Source organism: Paralichthys olivaceus, chromosome 15, assembly GCF_024713975.1.
Source record: "Paralichthys olivaceus isolate ysfri-2021 chromosome 15, ASM2471397v2, whole genome shotgun sequence".
NCBI classification, from domain to species: Eukaryota; Metazoa; Chordata; class Actinopteri; order Pleuronectiformes; family Paralichthyidae; genus Paralichthys; species Paralichthys olivaceus.
In genome coordinates, this window is record NC_091107.1 from 671,350 (window position 1) to 686,088 (window position 14,739).

General features: G+C 44.9%; 2 protein-coding genes across 2 annotated transcripts; one reads left to right on the forward strand and one right to left on the reverse strand.

The window, feature by feature from the left end:
• The first annotated feature begins 385 nt into the window (after positions 1–385).
• Positions 386–2,021, forward strand: foxi3a (forkhead box I3a). Its single transcript, XM_020107776.2, has 2 exons — positions 386–1,200; positions 1,302–2,021. Exons 1-2 carry the CDS (start codon positions 594–596, stop codon positions 1,907–1,909), a joined length of 1,215 nt encoding a protein of 404 aa, XP_019963335.2. The 5' UTR covers positions 386–593; the 3' UTR covers positions 1,910–2,021.
• A 7,178-nt stretch (positions 2,022–9,199) lies between these two features.
• On the reverse strand, positions 9,200–14,548 carry nhp2 (NHP2 ribonucleoprotein homolog (yeast)). Its single transcript, XM_069539453.1, has 4 exons — positions 13,854–14,548; positions 10,514–10,583; positions 10,302–10,407; positions 9,200–9,835 (listed from the first exon to the last, which is right to left on the reverse strand). The coding sequence occupies exons 1-4, from the start codon at positions 14,011–14,013 to the stop codon at positions 9,710–9,712; spliced, it is 462 nt and encodes a 153-aa protein (XP_069395554.1). The 5' UTR covers positions 14,014–14,548; the 3' UTR covers positions 9,200–9,709.
• Between the last annotated feature and the right edge of the window lie 191 nt (positions 14,549–14,739).

Genomic DNA, 14,739 nt, shown 5'->3' on the forward strand with positions numbered 1-14,739 from the left:
TTAAGGATTGAAGTTCAGTTGTTTTCAGATCTGAACTAAAGTCTGAACATGTTTAACATCTGGAAACGTCTCAGTGAGCGAGTGGACGTGTCTCTGAGGTTTCTAACACGTGACGGACGTGAAACTGGAAGAACACAAACATCTCAGGATGAAGAAGAGGAGCCGTACACGTAGAAGACAAAGTTTTCAAGATGATGTTTGTACAATAAATGATTAGAAGTCTGTAGAGGGCGCTGTCTTCAGACGAGAGACATCCGTCACACATTAACTGTGTGTGTGTGTGTGTGTGTGTGTGAAATCCTCCGGCTGTGATCTGCCTGAGGGGAGGAATTCAACCTTCTCTTATTCAAATCAACCCCCCACCACACACACACACACACACACACACACACACACACACACACACACACACACACACGCATGCATGAATATGTGTGTGTGTGCTGAAACAACACAGTTGGCCAATCAGCTCGTCTGTGGGCGGGGCATCAGAGTATAAGTGTCCTAGGTGAGCAGCAGCAGGACAGGTGCCGAAGGACGACAGCAGCTGTGTGTCTGTGTCTTTTACAAACACACTTGTTGGACGGCGGTTGATGCTGCGTTACAGAGGAGAAGAAGAAGAAGAAGAAGAAGAAGAAGTGTCCGTCATGTCGTCCTTCGTCCCGGAGCTGGGTCTGTCTCCTCCCCTTTGTGGACCTTCCCTTCAACAGCAGGAGCCCCCTTCTCTGGGCATCGACCCGTCTGACTTCAGCCTGTACAGCCCCCCCCCTCCTCCAGAGTCACCGTGGCTCCCAGCATGCAACAGCCACAGTGACCCCTACCCCTGCCTCAGCAGCCCGCACACGGGGCCCCTCCCCGGGGCCACGGCCCTTCCAGGACTCTCCCAAGCTTTTGGAAGCTTCCTCCCCCACCTCTACAGCCTCTATCGGCCCATGTCCTCCATCAACCCCTGGCTCTCCCTCTCCTCCCCGGACGATGTTCTGCGCCTAGTTCGCCCGCCCTATTCCTACTCCGCCCTCATTGCCATGGCGATCCAGAGTGCCCCGGAGCAGCGGCTGACGCTCAGCCAGATCTACCAGTACGTCTCCGACAACTTCCCCTTCTACAGCCGCAACAAGGCCGGCTGGCAGAACTCCATCCGCCACAACCTGTCGCTCAACGACTGTTTCCGGAAGATTCCACGAGACGAGAACGAGCCAGGTGAGAAAACACAAATTCACTGATTTAAAATCAATGTCTGACGTTAACGTTGGATCAGAAACATCTGCTGCTTCTCTTCATCCTCCTCCTCCTCTCTGCAGGTAAAGGAAACTATTGGACTTTGGACCCAAACTGTGAGAAAATGTTTGACAACGGAAACTTTCGCCGTAAGAGGAAGAGGAAGATGGAGAATGAGACGTCTGAGAAGAAGAAACCCTCCTCCTCCTCTTCCTCCTCCTCCTCATCCTCAGAGCTGAGCTCTGACCTCCCTTCTCCTTCTGACGTCACCTCTGGCCTCAACAACTTCCTGTGCCACCTCCAGGACTCCCCCCTCCTCACCCCTCCTCACACGCAGGTCCCGGACCTCGCCTCCCTCCCCCCTCCCCCTCCTCAGGGTTACGTTGCTGTGGTTCCTCAGTGGGACAACACCTCCTCTCCTTCCCTCTTCTCCTCTCTCCATCACTCTCCCCCTCCTCCTCCGCTCTTCCAGTCCATCCCCTCACACTTCTCCACCCCCCTTGCTGACCCGATGGACGGCTCCCCGCCGCTCTACGTTAACCTGCAGACATCGGTCTGTCCTGTGCCAGAGTTCCAGGGGCCCCAGCAGCTCCAGGGGCCCCAGCAGCTCCAGGGGCCCCCATGTGAGCATCTGTTCTCTGGAGGCTTCACTGACGCTCTGCCCCTCGACTCTCATGTGTTTACACTGTAAAATGTGTCTGAATGTTTCTATTTATGTTTTCTAATATTTCATCTGTGCAAAAAAAATGTGGTGACTTTTTAAAAAGTGTAAATATGAATGTGTTTGGAATAAAATAAAATTATTTTTGAAATTGAATCAATCACAAGTTGTTTAGTTTATTTTTAAGTTAATTCAACATTTCTAAGAAATAAAAACCCTAAACAGACAATAATTACAGAGAAGACGACTCTGACTTCAACAATGAATCATTTCGTTTTAGTTAAAAGTGAAAAAACAAATAAACATTATTTATGAGCTCGACTGACGTTTTATTTTGAAGGGAACAACTAGGTTGTGTTTTTTCATTTTTACAATGAAAAGAAAATTAAAATGTTATTCAAATGTTTTAAATGTTCGTTCCCATGATGCCGAGCTGCTGCACTATGATGACGTCGGCACCTGTAAACAAACATGTGCTGAGTCATGTGCTCCCTGTCTCTCTGAGCGACTCTGCAGTTTTCTGCTGGACGAGTTGACAGCGGATATGATGAAGCAGATTAGAGCGAGCGAGTCAGCAGATTTCACTGTGGGAACGAGCTTCAGCTCAAATCAACTGATTCATTATTGATTCATCAGTTATTAGTTTTCAGCCATTGATCAATTGTAAACATAGAAATGTTTAGAATAACATTGTGACATAAACACTATCACAAAAAATCGGTATTTTATTTTGTCTTTCAGTAAATTTATCTGTTTTTTAATTTTTGTTCAAATGATGTAGATTCAAATATCTGTAATTTGATTTGAGTTTTTCAGTTTAACATTCACTTCCTCTTTCCTGAAGCTGAAGAGGACATTTTACAAAATTAAAAATACAATTATTTAAAAAATCAACAATCAAGCAAAATATAAAAAACATTTTGACAAATTAAAAAAACATGATACGATATGAAGCAATGCTTTTTAAATAAATTAAATAGAGAATTAAAAAAGATGAAATGAAGAAAAAGAAAGTGAAAGTAACAGTCTGTAAAAACTAAATAAAGTTCATTGTCATTCATCCTCAAACTAAGTTTATATCTCATTAAAAATGTATTCAACACAACGTTCGACACGAAAACATTAGAAACGACGGCTGCAGGTGAACAAGATATAAATAGATGAGACAGACACGTGATATAATGTCATAGTTTTCGAAATGATGATGATTTTTCTTTGTGTTAAAGGTCACATGATGAACATAGCGACAGAGAACACGACTCAGCGTGTCGTTGTCTCAGAGACGTGTTTAACGAATCTGATTGACGCCTCACACCCTGCATGTGTGTGTATGTGTGTGTGTTTAGCCATCATGTCGTCCATTGATGTGTATATGACAGTAAACAAACAGCACACTCTGAGCGACTGATACCATCAGCTGATCAATACACCTGAGAGACGACTGAAAGACTCACACTGTTTACTACACAACATGAAGAGTGTGTGTGTGTGTGTGTGTGATTAATGACAGCAGTGTAAGTGTGCCATTTGTTTACACTCCACACGTAGTCAGACAGCTCCGCCCCCAGGACACACACACACACACACACACACACACACACACACACACACACACACACACACACACACAACTGATTATTTTCCCCACAAAGATGCTAATTCCCTATAATGTGACTGTAGAGACGTAGGTCCCCACAACATGAATAATGCCTGCGTTACACACACAGATACACACAAACTTATTTCACCGCCATGTGGAGACGCTTTGATATTCCCTGTTGTCTTAATGTAAAACACTCACACACACACTCACTGTCTGTCATTGCATGCATTTGCAACTGATCTGTATTTTCACAATAAACAGAAATACTGAGGAGTGTGTGTGTGTGTTAGAGTGTGTGTTAGAGTGTGTGTTAGAGTGTGTGTGTGTGTGTGTGTTAGAGTGTGTGTGTGTGTGTGTGTGTGTGTGTTAGAGTGTGTGTGTGTTAGAGTGTGTGTGTGTTAGAGTGTGTGTGTGTGTGGCAGACGGCACACTCTCTCCTCATGTTGTGTCATAAACAGTTTGATGAAAATTATCTGATCTTTAGCTCGCTTCAGTGTGTGGACCAATCCTGAGTCAGTGTCAGCTGTCAATCATCATGTCTCCGCCTGTTTTTATATCATTAAATTACTAATAAAAACAAACTGATCAGAAACACTTGAACAAACATCAGAGAGATGAGAACGAGCTGAAACGACAGAAACATCTCCGACAAATGTTTTTTTAATGTCTTCATTGATTTAAGTTTGGTTCATGTCCAGTCTACTAACATGGAGGAGGGGTTATACCAGACACCAGGTTTGGTCTGTGCTCAGATCATATCTATAATATGAGTGAAATAAATAAACAGCATCTCTGTTACTATGGAAACATTAAGTTCTTTCCTCAGCTCAGTTTATTAGGAACACTTGAACAGAATGAACAAAATAATGTGAACAGCTGCTGAACATCAGAATCATTTCTCACAGTTGTAGTTGGGTTAGGGTTAGTTCCTAATAAACTGATCATTTCACATCTAACACATGTTGAAGCTTCATAATGATTCAAACTGTTTTAACTCATCATCAACTCGTTGTTCAGGAGCATCAGTTTGTTATTAGTTTTACTATGGTTACCAGCATAACTGTCATAACGTCCCGAACACATCGACCTGCGTGTGTGTGTGTGTGTGTGTGTCCTGTCTCAGCATGTCTCGTATCAGTCAGTCCGCCCCCATAAGAACTTTTCCACCTTCATTCAGTTTCAAAACAACGCAACAGTTTCTGGGGTTTTGAACGCCTCATGTGACCAAAGAGACATTTCATTAAAAAAATGATAACCAGTGACGGAGCCTGCACATAGGCCCCCCCCCCAACAATGTTAAAGAAAAACCTAAAGAATCCTGGATAACACTTTCTCCGACTTTCATTTCTCTCATGTCAGTGAATTATTAATTATCACTGTGGCAGCAACATATACTTATTTTTCCTGCCAGTTTCAAAATGGAACCCAAATAATTGACCCTTCTCATAATAACTTTGTGTTGCTCAATGTGCAGCTGTGAGCACAACTATCGCCAGTGTGCTCCCGTCCATAAAGTTGTTACCATCCACACAGACACTCATAGTTTCAGCTGAACGCTGCAGAGACAGTGAAACAGTAAAGTTCTTTCTTGATCGATATCATATCTTTCCACCAGGTGTCAACCTTGTGACTTTGATTCAAAGTACAGATGTAACGGGTCTGTTTGTTTTCAGATGATCAATGTGGACGCACTCGGACGATCAGGTCACATGACTGAGGTGAACGTAAACATGAATTTAATCCTCTGAGACTGAGACGTGTCAGACGCCATCACTCTGCGGCGCCTTGCTCACGGGCACGTCAGCAGCTGGCAGAGCTGCTGGCAGTGTGTGTGTGTGTGTGTGTGTGTGTGTGTGTGTGTGTGTGTGTGTGTGTGTGTGTTCGACCCACTAACTGCCAGGCTGGCGGCTGGTGGCCTCAAATTTGCATATCATCATATGAGTGAGTGAGTGTGATTGTCAGTGTCTGTCTGTGTTAACTGTGTGTGTGTGTGTGTCTGTGTGTGTGTGTGTGTCTGTCTGTGTTAACTGTGTGTGTGTCTGTGTGTGTGTCTGTCTGTGTTAACTGTGTGTGTGTGTGTCTGTCTGTGTTAACTTTGTGTGTGTGTGTGTGTCTGTGTTAACTGTGTGTGTGTGTGTCTGTCTGTGTTAACTGTGTGTGTGTGTGTCTGTCTGTGTTAACTGTGTGTGTGTGTGTCTGTCTGTGTTAACTTTGTGTGTGTGTCTGTCTGTGTTAACTGTTTGTGTGTCTGTGTTAACTGTGTGTGTGTGTGTCTGTCTGTGTTAACTGTGTGTGTGTGTGTCTGTCTGTGTTAACTTTGTGTGTGTGTCTGTCTGTGTTAACTGTTTGTGTGTCTGTGTTAACTGTGTGTGTGTGTGTCTGTCTGTGTTAACTGTTTGTGTGTCTGTGTTAACTGTGTGTGTGTGTGTCTGTCTGTGTTAACTGTGTGTGTGTGTGTCTATGTTAACTGTGAGTGTGTGTGTGTGTGTGTTAACTGTGTGTGTGTGTCTGTCTGTGTTAACTGTGTGTGTGTGTGTCTGTCTGTGTTAACTGTGTGTGTGTGTCTGTCTGTGTTAACTGTGTGTGTGTCTGTCTGTCTGTGTTAACTTTGTGTGTGTGTCTGTCTGTGTTAACTGTGTGTGTGTCTGTGTTAACTGTGTGTGTGTGTGTGTCTGTTAACTGTGTATGTGTGTCTGTCTGTGTTAACTGTGTGTGTGTGTGTGTCTGTCTGTGTTAACTGTGTGTGTGTGTGTGTCTGTCTGTGTTAACTGTGTGTGTGTGTGTGTGTTAACTGTGTGTGTGTCTGTCTGTGTTAACTGTGTGTGTGTGTGTGTGTTAACTGTGTGTCTGTGTCTGTGTTAACTGTGTGTGTGTGTGTCTGGTCGTGCTGGTTTTCTAACAGTTTTAATGAAGACGTCTCGTCCGTTAAAGTGAAACTGAATCTGCTGTTTCCAGTTTGTCTTTCAGAACCGACACTGATAACGTCACAGAACACGAGTCAGGTCTCCAAGGACCCTTCACTGACCCCTCATCCCACCTCACCTGAAACCAGCCTGTGGTGAAGTTCCCTTAAACAAAGAAACCTTAAATTAAAGACGCACTTGATGATGTAGATCAAACATCCACAGACTCCTCCCACGACAACTCATCTAAAAGTACCTGAAACAAACTGACGCTCCATCCACGGGACAAATCAACTCTGCTGCAGATTCGTCTGACGTCCATTCGACTCCAGAGTTTACTGTTATCTATTAAAGTCAAGAGGCTGCAGTTTATTCTGAACTACAGAAACTGAGATGTCGTAGCTTTCTCTGATTCGTCAGGCTCCTGTCACATGACCTCCTTCAGGAGCAAAATATTATCACCTGAAACCACGTTCAGAGAAACGGAGCCTGTTTCTGGCTTCAGTCCATAAACTGTAGATACAGACGACACAGATCCTCCTGATGTGAAGCCAAAACATCTCAGATACAAACGCTGCCATCTTGTGGTGATGCCGTCATTTACAGTCTGTGCAGCAGCGATCGTGAACTGGGGCTGTGGTATTGAGGTCCCGCCCACACACACTCGGCCAATCGGGAGTCAGTCTCAGTTGTCAATCATGACATCTCAACCAGATTTTATATAAATCAAAACTCATGTCCCATCTGCTAACATAGAGGCGATCGATGACCTGTACAGCAGCCAGCCACCAGGGGGCTATCCAGATGATTTGGCTTCACATTAGGGAGCTGTCATGTGGTGGTGGTAGCCACATTGCCAATGCTAACGCTAGCAGCCAGAAACAAAAATGTATGATTCACTGACATTTTGATGAAGCAAAGCGTGAAATCCTAATCGTGTCCTCCTGAGACCAGAGAGAAGAGGTTCCGAGGCCCCTCAAGGAACCTGGAGCTCATGCAAAGTCCTGAAATCCCTAAAATATCTCTTTCCTCAGGAATTCTAAAACTCCCACAAACATCCAGAGAAACCTGAAGATTCTCTGAAGCCTCCATCGTTCTACACCCGATCTTTGCTGCAGCTTCTCTCCAGCATCAGTGGAAAGTTTGTGTTGCCTCAGGCTCAGTGTTGACAGGATCGTCACTGAGGAGACAGACGAAGACGACGAGTCTGAACAGGTCGACTGTGCAGATGAAGGAGGACGAATCTACAATCAGTAGAAAACTGTTAGAGAATCCTCTGGTTTCTTCCTGTTTTTATGTCCTCGGGGGGGGAGGACTCCTGCTCAACCTTCACTACACCTGCTCCCACAGTCTGTAAACACAGCAGATCATCATGTGGATTTATTATGGAGACATCAGACCCTCCACTGATCTTCTCCAGTGATCCCTAAACCTCTGCAGGACCACCTGAAGGGACATGAACCCTAAACCACAGTCCGGACTCTTTAAAGCTGCATCCTCACAACTAGGTTTTCTTTTTTAACTCATCTTCTCTGCTACAGATTCGTCTGACGTCCACATGACATCCAGAGTTTTAGATCAGTTAAAACAGAGAAGTTAATAAAGGTCCCGTTTTATTTTGAAACCCTCGGGTCAGAGTTTTACTCACGATGCTGTAGACCTTCTCTGATTCGTCAGGCTCCTGTCACATGACCTCCTCAGCTCCCAGAGTAGAACACAACATGGATGAACTATCTACTAATTCCACCAACCTGTCTGTGTCTGAGGCCGTTCTTCTTATCGACTTCACACTTGTGTGTTCTTTGTGGGCCAGGGAACCATGATGTCATTTTAGGTGTCATTTGCACACGTGATACTTCCTGGTCAGAAAATAATAAGACCTGAAACCAAGTTCAGAGAAAAGTGACACAGAGAAGTGACAGAGAAGCTTTAAATCTATAATAGAAGTACTCAGAGCTTATACTTCAGTAACAGTATCAGTACCACAGAGTAGAAATATTCTTAAGTATCATAATATTCTTAGAATTTCAACTGATTAATCTTTTATAGTATTTCATACACTATACATTAATAAAACTCTTAATTTCAGGTAACATTGCAGCAGCCCTTTGACTTATAACGAGTATTCTAACTTTACTCTTTGTGAGCACTTCTTTATCTGCTCTTGATCTATGTTCAGACTCTGTGCTGCCCCCCTGTGGTCAGAATCAGAGCAGAGCGTGAGTGTGGGTCTGTGCTGCCCTCGTGTGGCTGAAATACCAAACAGCAGCGGTGTCTGGATGATCTCAATCAAACTTAATAAAACAAGTCACTGATCTTTCTGAAGCTCCGCCCAGTTGCTCATGACTCATCTGTCAAAACATCCATATCGTTCCGCTCCGGGTCAGTAACTACGTACATTTACTCAAGAGAATGTGTTTTACTTCATTACATTTAATAACACAAAATATAATCAGTCTCTTCCAGTTCAACTAATCAACATTTTATCTTCCACCAAATTAACCAACCAACTAACCCCCCAACTGACAACACGCCCACGTCAGACGTCAACAAACAAATCAGAGTCAAGTACAGGTAGACGACGCCCACGTAGGTGATGACGACAGGACGTACAGTATGTCACAGAATTCTTTAGTCCCTGAATTAAAATGTGAAATTTAAACCAACAGATCAAATGAAACATGAAGCTTCAGACTCATGTTAAACACACAAACGATCAAAATACTGAAAATCATGTTTTCATCTGAAATAAACAGGAAACACTTTTTCAGTTTTGAGCAGCTGATGTGGTAAAAAAAATCTATTCACACGTGATTTCAGTTCAGATTCACTCATTTAATTAAAAAGGTGAATTTCTAACTTGTAACAAATATTAATGAGAAGCCTCGGATGAAACAGTCGTTTATTTTAATACATCAAACTTCAGTTCAATCAGATCTGACGTCTTAAGAGTAAAAGTTAAATCAGTCACAGAAAAAGTAAAACTATCAAAGTAAATGAACAGATTTCTTACCATGAAATATAAAGTGAGGACAAACCTCCGTCCGTCTGCTCAAAACTTTATTTACATTCATGTTATTTCACGGTTTCTGGAGAAAATTAATGAAATTTGTTCATTTATCAAACAAAACAACAAAAACTTTATTTACACATGAAAAACTCATTCTCCAACATGTGGTTAGCCTAGCTTAGCACACACACTTGAGGCAGAGGGAAACAGTTAGCCTAGCTCATCAGAGGGAGGCGGAGCTTCTCACGAGAAATGAGAGGATTTCCAAAAAGCAGTGGTGACCTCAGAGCTGCTTCCTGATTGGCTCAGGCATCTCAGAGCGGTTTGGGCAGAGCGGACACCTCGTCCGCACACTCGTCATAGGCTTCCTGATAATCCTGATGAGGTTTGATCAGGATTACACAGGTCGGCCGCTTGGATCCTGCCGACGAACCCAGATCCTGAACAGAGAAGAAAACGAGTCAGAGACAAACATTCAATAGACACAGACGTGTTCTACGTGTTCTACATATTCTTACAGACGTGTTCTACATATTCTTACAAACATGTTCTACGTATTCTTACAAACATGTTCTTACAAACATGTTCTACGTATTCTCACAGACGTGTTCTACATATTCTTACAGACGTGTTCTACATATTCTTTCAAACGTGTTCTACGTATTCTTACAGCCGTGTTCTACATATTCTTACAAACATGTTCTACGTATTCTTACAGACATGTTCTACGTATTCTTACAGACGTGTTCTACATATTCTCACAGACGTGTTCTACATATTCTTTCAAACGTGTTCTACGTATTCTTACAGCCGTGTTCTACATATTCTTACAGACGTGTTCTAACATACGTGTTAAACTGACACATCTCATGCAGACAAAAGCTCAATCGTAAACCATCAGCTCACCACTTTAGAGGGGATGTAGGCATAGGGCAGGTTTCTGTCCTCGCACATGATTGGCAGGTGGCAGTAGACGTCAATGGGCATTGTGTCTCCAGCCAACACCACGATACTACACACACACACACACACACACACACACACACACACACACTTTGTTTACATCAACAATCTGAAATGTACACAATGTTGTGGCCCTTTAAGGAATCGTCACTCACCCCTTCTCCCCCTTGTTGATGAACTTCTGAACTTCCTTCACTCCTCGTCGGATGTTTTTCACTTTAGCAGCTGGAACCACAGAAAACACAGTGAGGCTCCTCACCCCTCTACAGACAGTTCCTCACCCCTCTACAGACAGTTCCTCACCCCTCTACAGACAGTTCCTCACCCCTCTACAGACAGAAAGTTCCTCACCCCTCTACAGACAGATAGAAAGTTCCTCACCCCTCTACAGACAGATAGAAAGTTCCTCACCCCTCTACAGACAGACAGAAAGCTCCTCACCCCTCTACAGACAGATAGAAAGTTCCTCACCCCTCTACAGACAGATAGAAAGTTCCTCACCCCTCTACAGACAGATAGAAAGTTCCTCGCCCCTCTACAGACAGATAGAAAGTTCCTCACCCCTCTACAGACAGATAGAAAGCTCCTCACCCCTCTACAGACAGATAGAAAGCTCCTCACCCCTCTACAGACAGATAGAAAGTTCCTCACCCCTCTACAGACAGATAGAAAGTTCCTCACCCCTCTACAGACAGATAGAAAGTTCCTCACCCCTCTACAGACAGACAGAAAGCTCCTCACCCCCTCTACAGACAGATAGAAAGTTCCTCACCCCCTCTACAGACAGATAGACAGTTCCTCACCCCTCTACAGACAGACAGGAAGTTCCTCACCCCTCTACAGACAGATAGAAAGTTCCTCACCCCTCTACAGACAGATAGAAAGTTCCTCACCCCTCTACAGACAGATTTAAAGTTCCTCACCCCTCTACAGACAGATAGAAAGTTCCTCACCCCTCTACAGACAGATTTAAAGTTCCTCACCCCTCTACAGACAGATAGACAGTTCCTCACCCCTCTACAGACAGATAGACAGTTCCTCACCCCTCTACAGACAAATAGAAAGCTCCTCACCCCTCTACAGACAGATAGAAAGTTCCTCACCCCTCTACAGACAGATAGAAAGCTCCTCACCCCTCTACAGACAGATACAAAGTTCCTCACCCCTCTACAGACAGATAGACAGTTCCTCACCCCTCTACAGACAGATAGACAGTTCCTCACCCCTCTACAGACAGATAGAAAGCTCCTCACCCCTCTACAGACAGAAAGCTCCTCACCCCTCTACAGACAGACAGACAGTTCCTCACCCCTCTACAGACAGATTTAAAGTTCCTCACCCCTCTACAGACAGATAGAAAGTTCCTCACCCCTCTACAGACAGATTTAAAGTTCCTCACCCCTCTACAGACAGATAGACAGTTCCTCACCCCTCTACAGACAGATAGACAGTTCCTCACCCCTCTACAGACAAATAGAAAGCTCCTCACCCCTCTACAGACAGATAGAAAGTTCCTCACCCCTCTACAGACAGATAGAAAGCTCCTCACCCCTCTACAGACAGATACAAAGTTCCTCACCCCTCTACAGACAGATAGACAGTTCCTCACCCCTCTACAGACAGATAGACAGTTCCTCACCCCTCTACAGACAGATAGAAAGCTCCTCACCCCTCTACAGACAGAAAGCTCCTCACCCCTCTACAGACAGACAGACAGTTCCTCACCCCTCTACAGACAGATATAAAGCTCCTCACCCCTCTACAGACAGATAGAAAGCTCCTCACCCCTCTACAGACAGATAGAAAGTTCCTCACCTCCTCTACAGACAGATAGACAGTTCCTCACCCCTCTACAGACAGATATAAAGTTCCTCACCTCCTCTACAGACAGATAGACAGTTCCTCACCCCTCTACAGACAGATATAAAGTTCCTCACCCCTCTACAGACAGATAGAAAGTTCCTCGCCCCTCTACAGACAGATAGAAAGTTCCTCACCCCTCTACAGACAGATAGAAAGCTCCTCACCCCTCTACAGACAGATAGAAAGCTCCTCACCCCTCTACAGACAGATAGAAAGTTCCTCACCCCTCTACAGACAGATAGAAAGTTCCTCACCCCTCTACAGACAGACAGAAAGCTCCTCACCCCCTCTACAGACAGATAGAAAGTTCCTCACCCCCTCTACAGACAGATAGACAGTTCCTCACCCCTCTACAGACAGACAGGAAGTTCCTCACCCCTCTACAGACAGATAGAAAGTTCCTCACCCCTCTACAGACAGATAGAAAGTTCCTCACCCCTCTACAGACAGATTTAAAGTTCCTCACCCCTCTACAGACAGATAGAAAGTTCCTCACCCCTCTACAGACAGATTTAAAGTTCCTCACCCCTCTACAGACAGATAGACAGTTCCTCACCCCTCTACAGACAGATAGACAGTTCCTCACCCCTCTACAGACAAATAGAAAGCTCCTCACCCCTCTACAGACAGATAGAAAGTTCCTCACCCCTCTACAGACAGATAGAAAGCTCCTCACCCCTCTACAGACAGATACAAAGTTCCTCACCCCTCTACAGACAGATAGACAGTTCCTCACCCCTCTACAGACAGATAGACAGTTCCTCACCCCTCTACAGACAGATAGAAAGCTCCTCACCCCTCTACAGACAGAAAGCTCCTCACCCCTCTACAGACAGACAGACAGTTCCTCACCCCTCTACAGACAGATTTAAAGTTCCTCACCCCTCTACAGACAGATAGAAAGTTCCTCACCCCTCTACAGACAGATTTAAAGTTCCTCACCCCTCTACAGACAGATAGACAGTTCCTCACCCCTCTACAGACAGATAGACAGTTCCTCACCCCTCTACAGACAAATAGAAAGCTCCTCACCCCTCTACAGACAGATAGAAAGTTCCTCACCCCTCTACAGACAGATAGAAAGCTCCTCACCCCTCTACAGACAGATACAAAGTTCCTCACCCCTCTACAGACAGATAGACAGTTCCTCACCCCTCTACAGACAGATAGACAGTTCCTCACCCCTCTACAGACAGATAGAAAGCTCCTCACCCCTCTACAGACAGAAAGCTCCTCACCCCTCTACAGACAGACAGACAGTTCCTCACCCCTCTACAGACAGATATAAAGCTCCTCACCCCTCTACAGACAGATAGAAAGCTCCTCACCCCTCTACAGACAGATAGAAAGTTCCTCACCTCCTCTACAGACAGATAGACAGTTCCTCACCCCTCTACAGACAGATATAAAGTTCCTCACCTCCTCTACAGACAGATAGACAGTTCCTCACCCCTCTACAGACAGATATAAAGTTCCTCACCCCTCTACAGACAGATATAAAGTTCCTCACCTCCTCTACAGACAGATAGACAGTTCCTCACCCCTCTACAGACATATAGAAAGTTCCTCACCTCCTCTACAGACAGATAGACAGTTCCTCACCCCTCTACAGACAGATAGAAAGTTCCTCACCCTTCTTGACGCACTTGTAAAGTTTCTTGCTGAGTTTCCGGGAGGCCAGGGGCGCGCAGATCGCGTTCACGTTCTCGATCAGCTCCTGGTAAGACTTCTCGTTCCCGCCGGCGGCTTCTTCTCCGTCCGCGGGAACTTTGTCCTTCTTCACTTTAGTCATTTCTGGTCGAAGCTGTGATCGGAGCTGAAGTGATCGATCCTCGAGCCGCCGGTAACAACACGCGCTGTGGTCACACTCCACACGTGTTGAGCCTCTATCACTTCCGTTTGTCTGAACGGAAACACAGCAGCGCGCCCCCAGAGGCCCGGAGGGTGGACGACAGCCCGGCCTTTCAAAATAAAACCGTTGACACGAAGAAGATTAAACAATAAGACAAAGTTTTGAAAACGAGAGAAACGTTTATTTCTTATAAATACTCCACGTATCGATCCTCATGAAGAGCACGATTCAGACTACAGGAGCCTGTCGTCTTCCTTGTCCTCATACGTTTTTAATTCAAGGACAACGGCACATTTTTATTAGAATAATAAAAAAAAAAAGTTTAAAAAAAACTCAGAAACACAAGTGATGACGTCATCAGCGCTGGATGATGTCACTCAGTACGGTGGGAAGCCTCCTGCTCTTCATCTCTGTGGAGATTTGACCCCAGACACAGGACGGACAGAAGGTGGAGCACAAACAGTCTCTGCACAGGCTGCCCTGAAGGACACACACACACACACACACACACACACACACACACACACACACACATTAAAAAGAGCACAAACAGTGTTTGAACTTTTAACACAGGACAACGCGATAAGTCTTTTTGTCCTCACTCTGATGCCGTAGCGATGGCGAGCAGATGTCCTCATGGACATGGTGATGGGACGGACGCAGCCG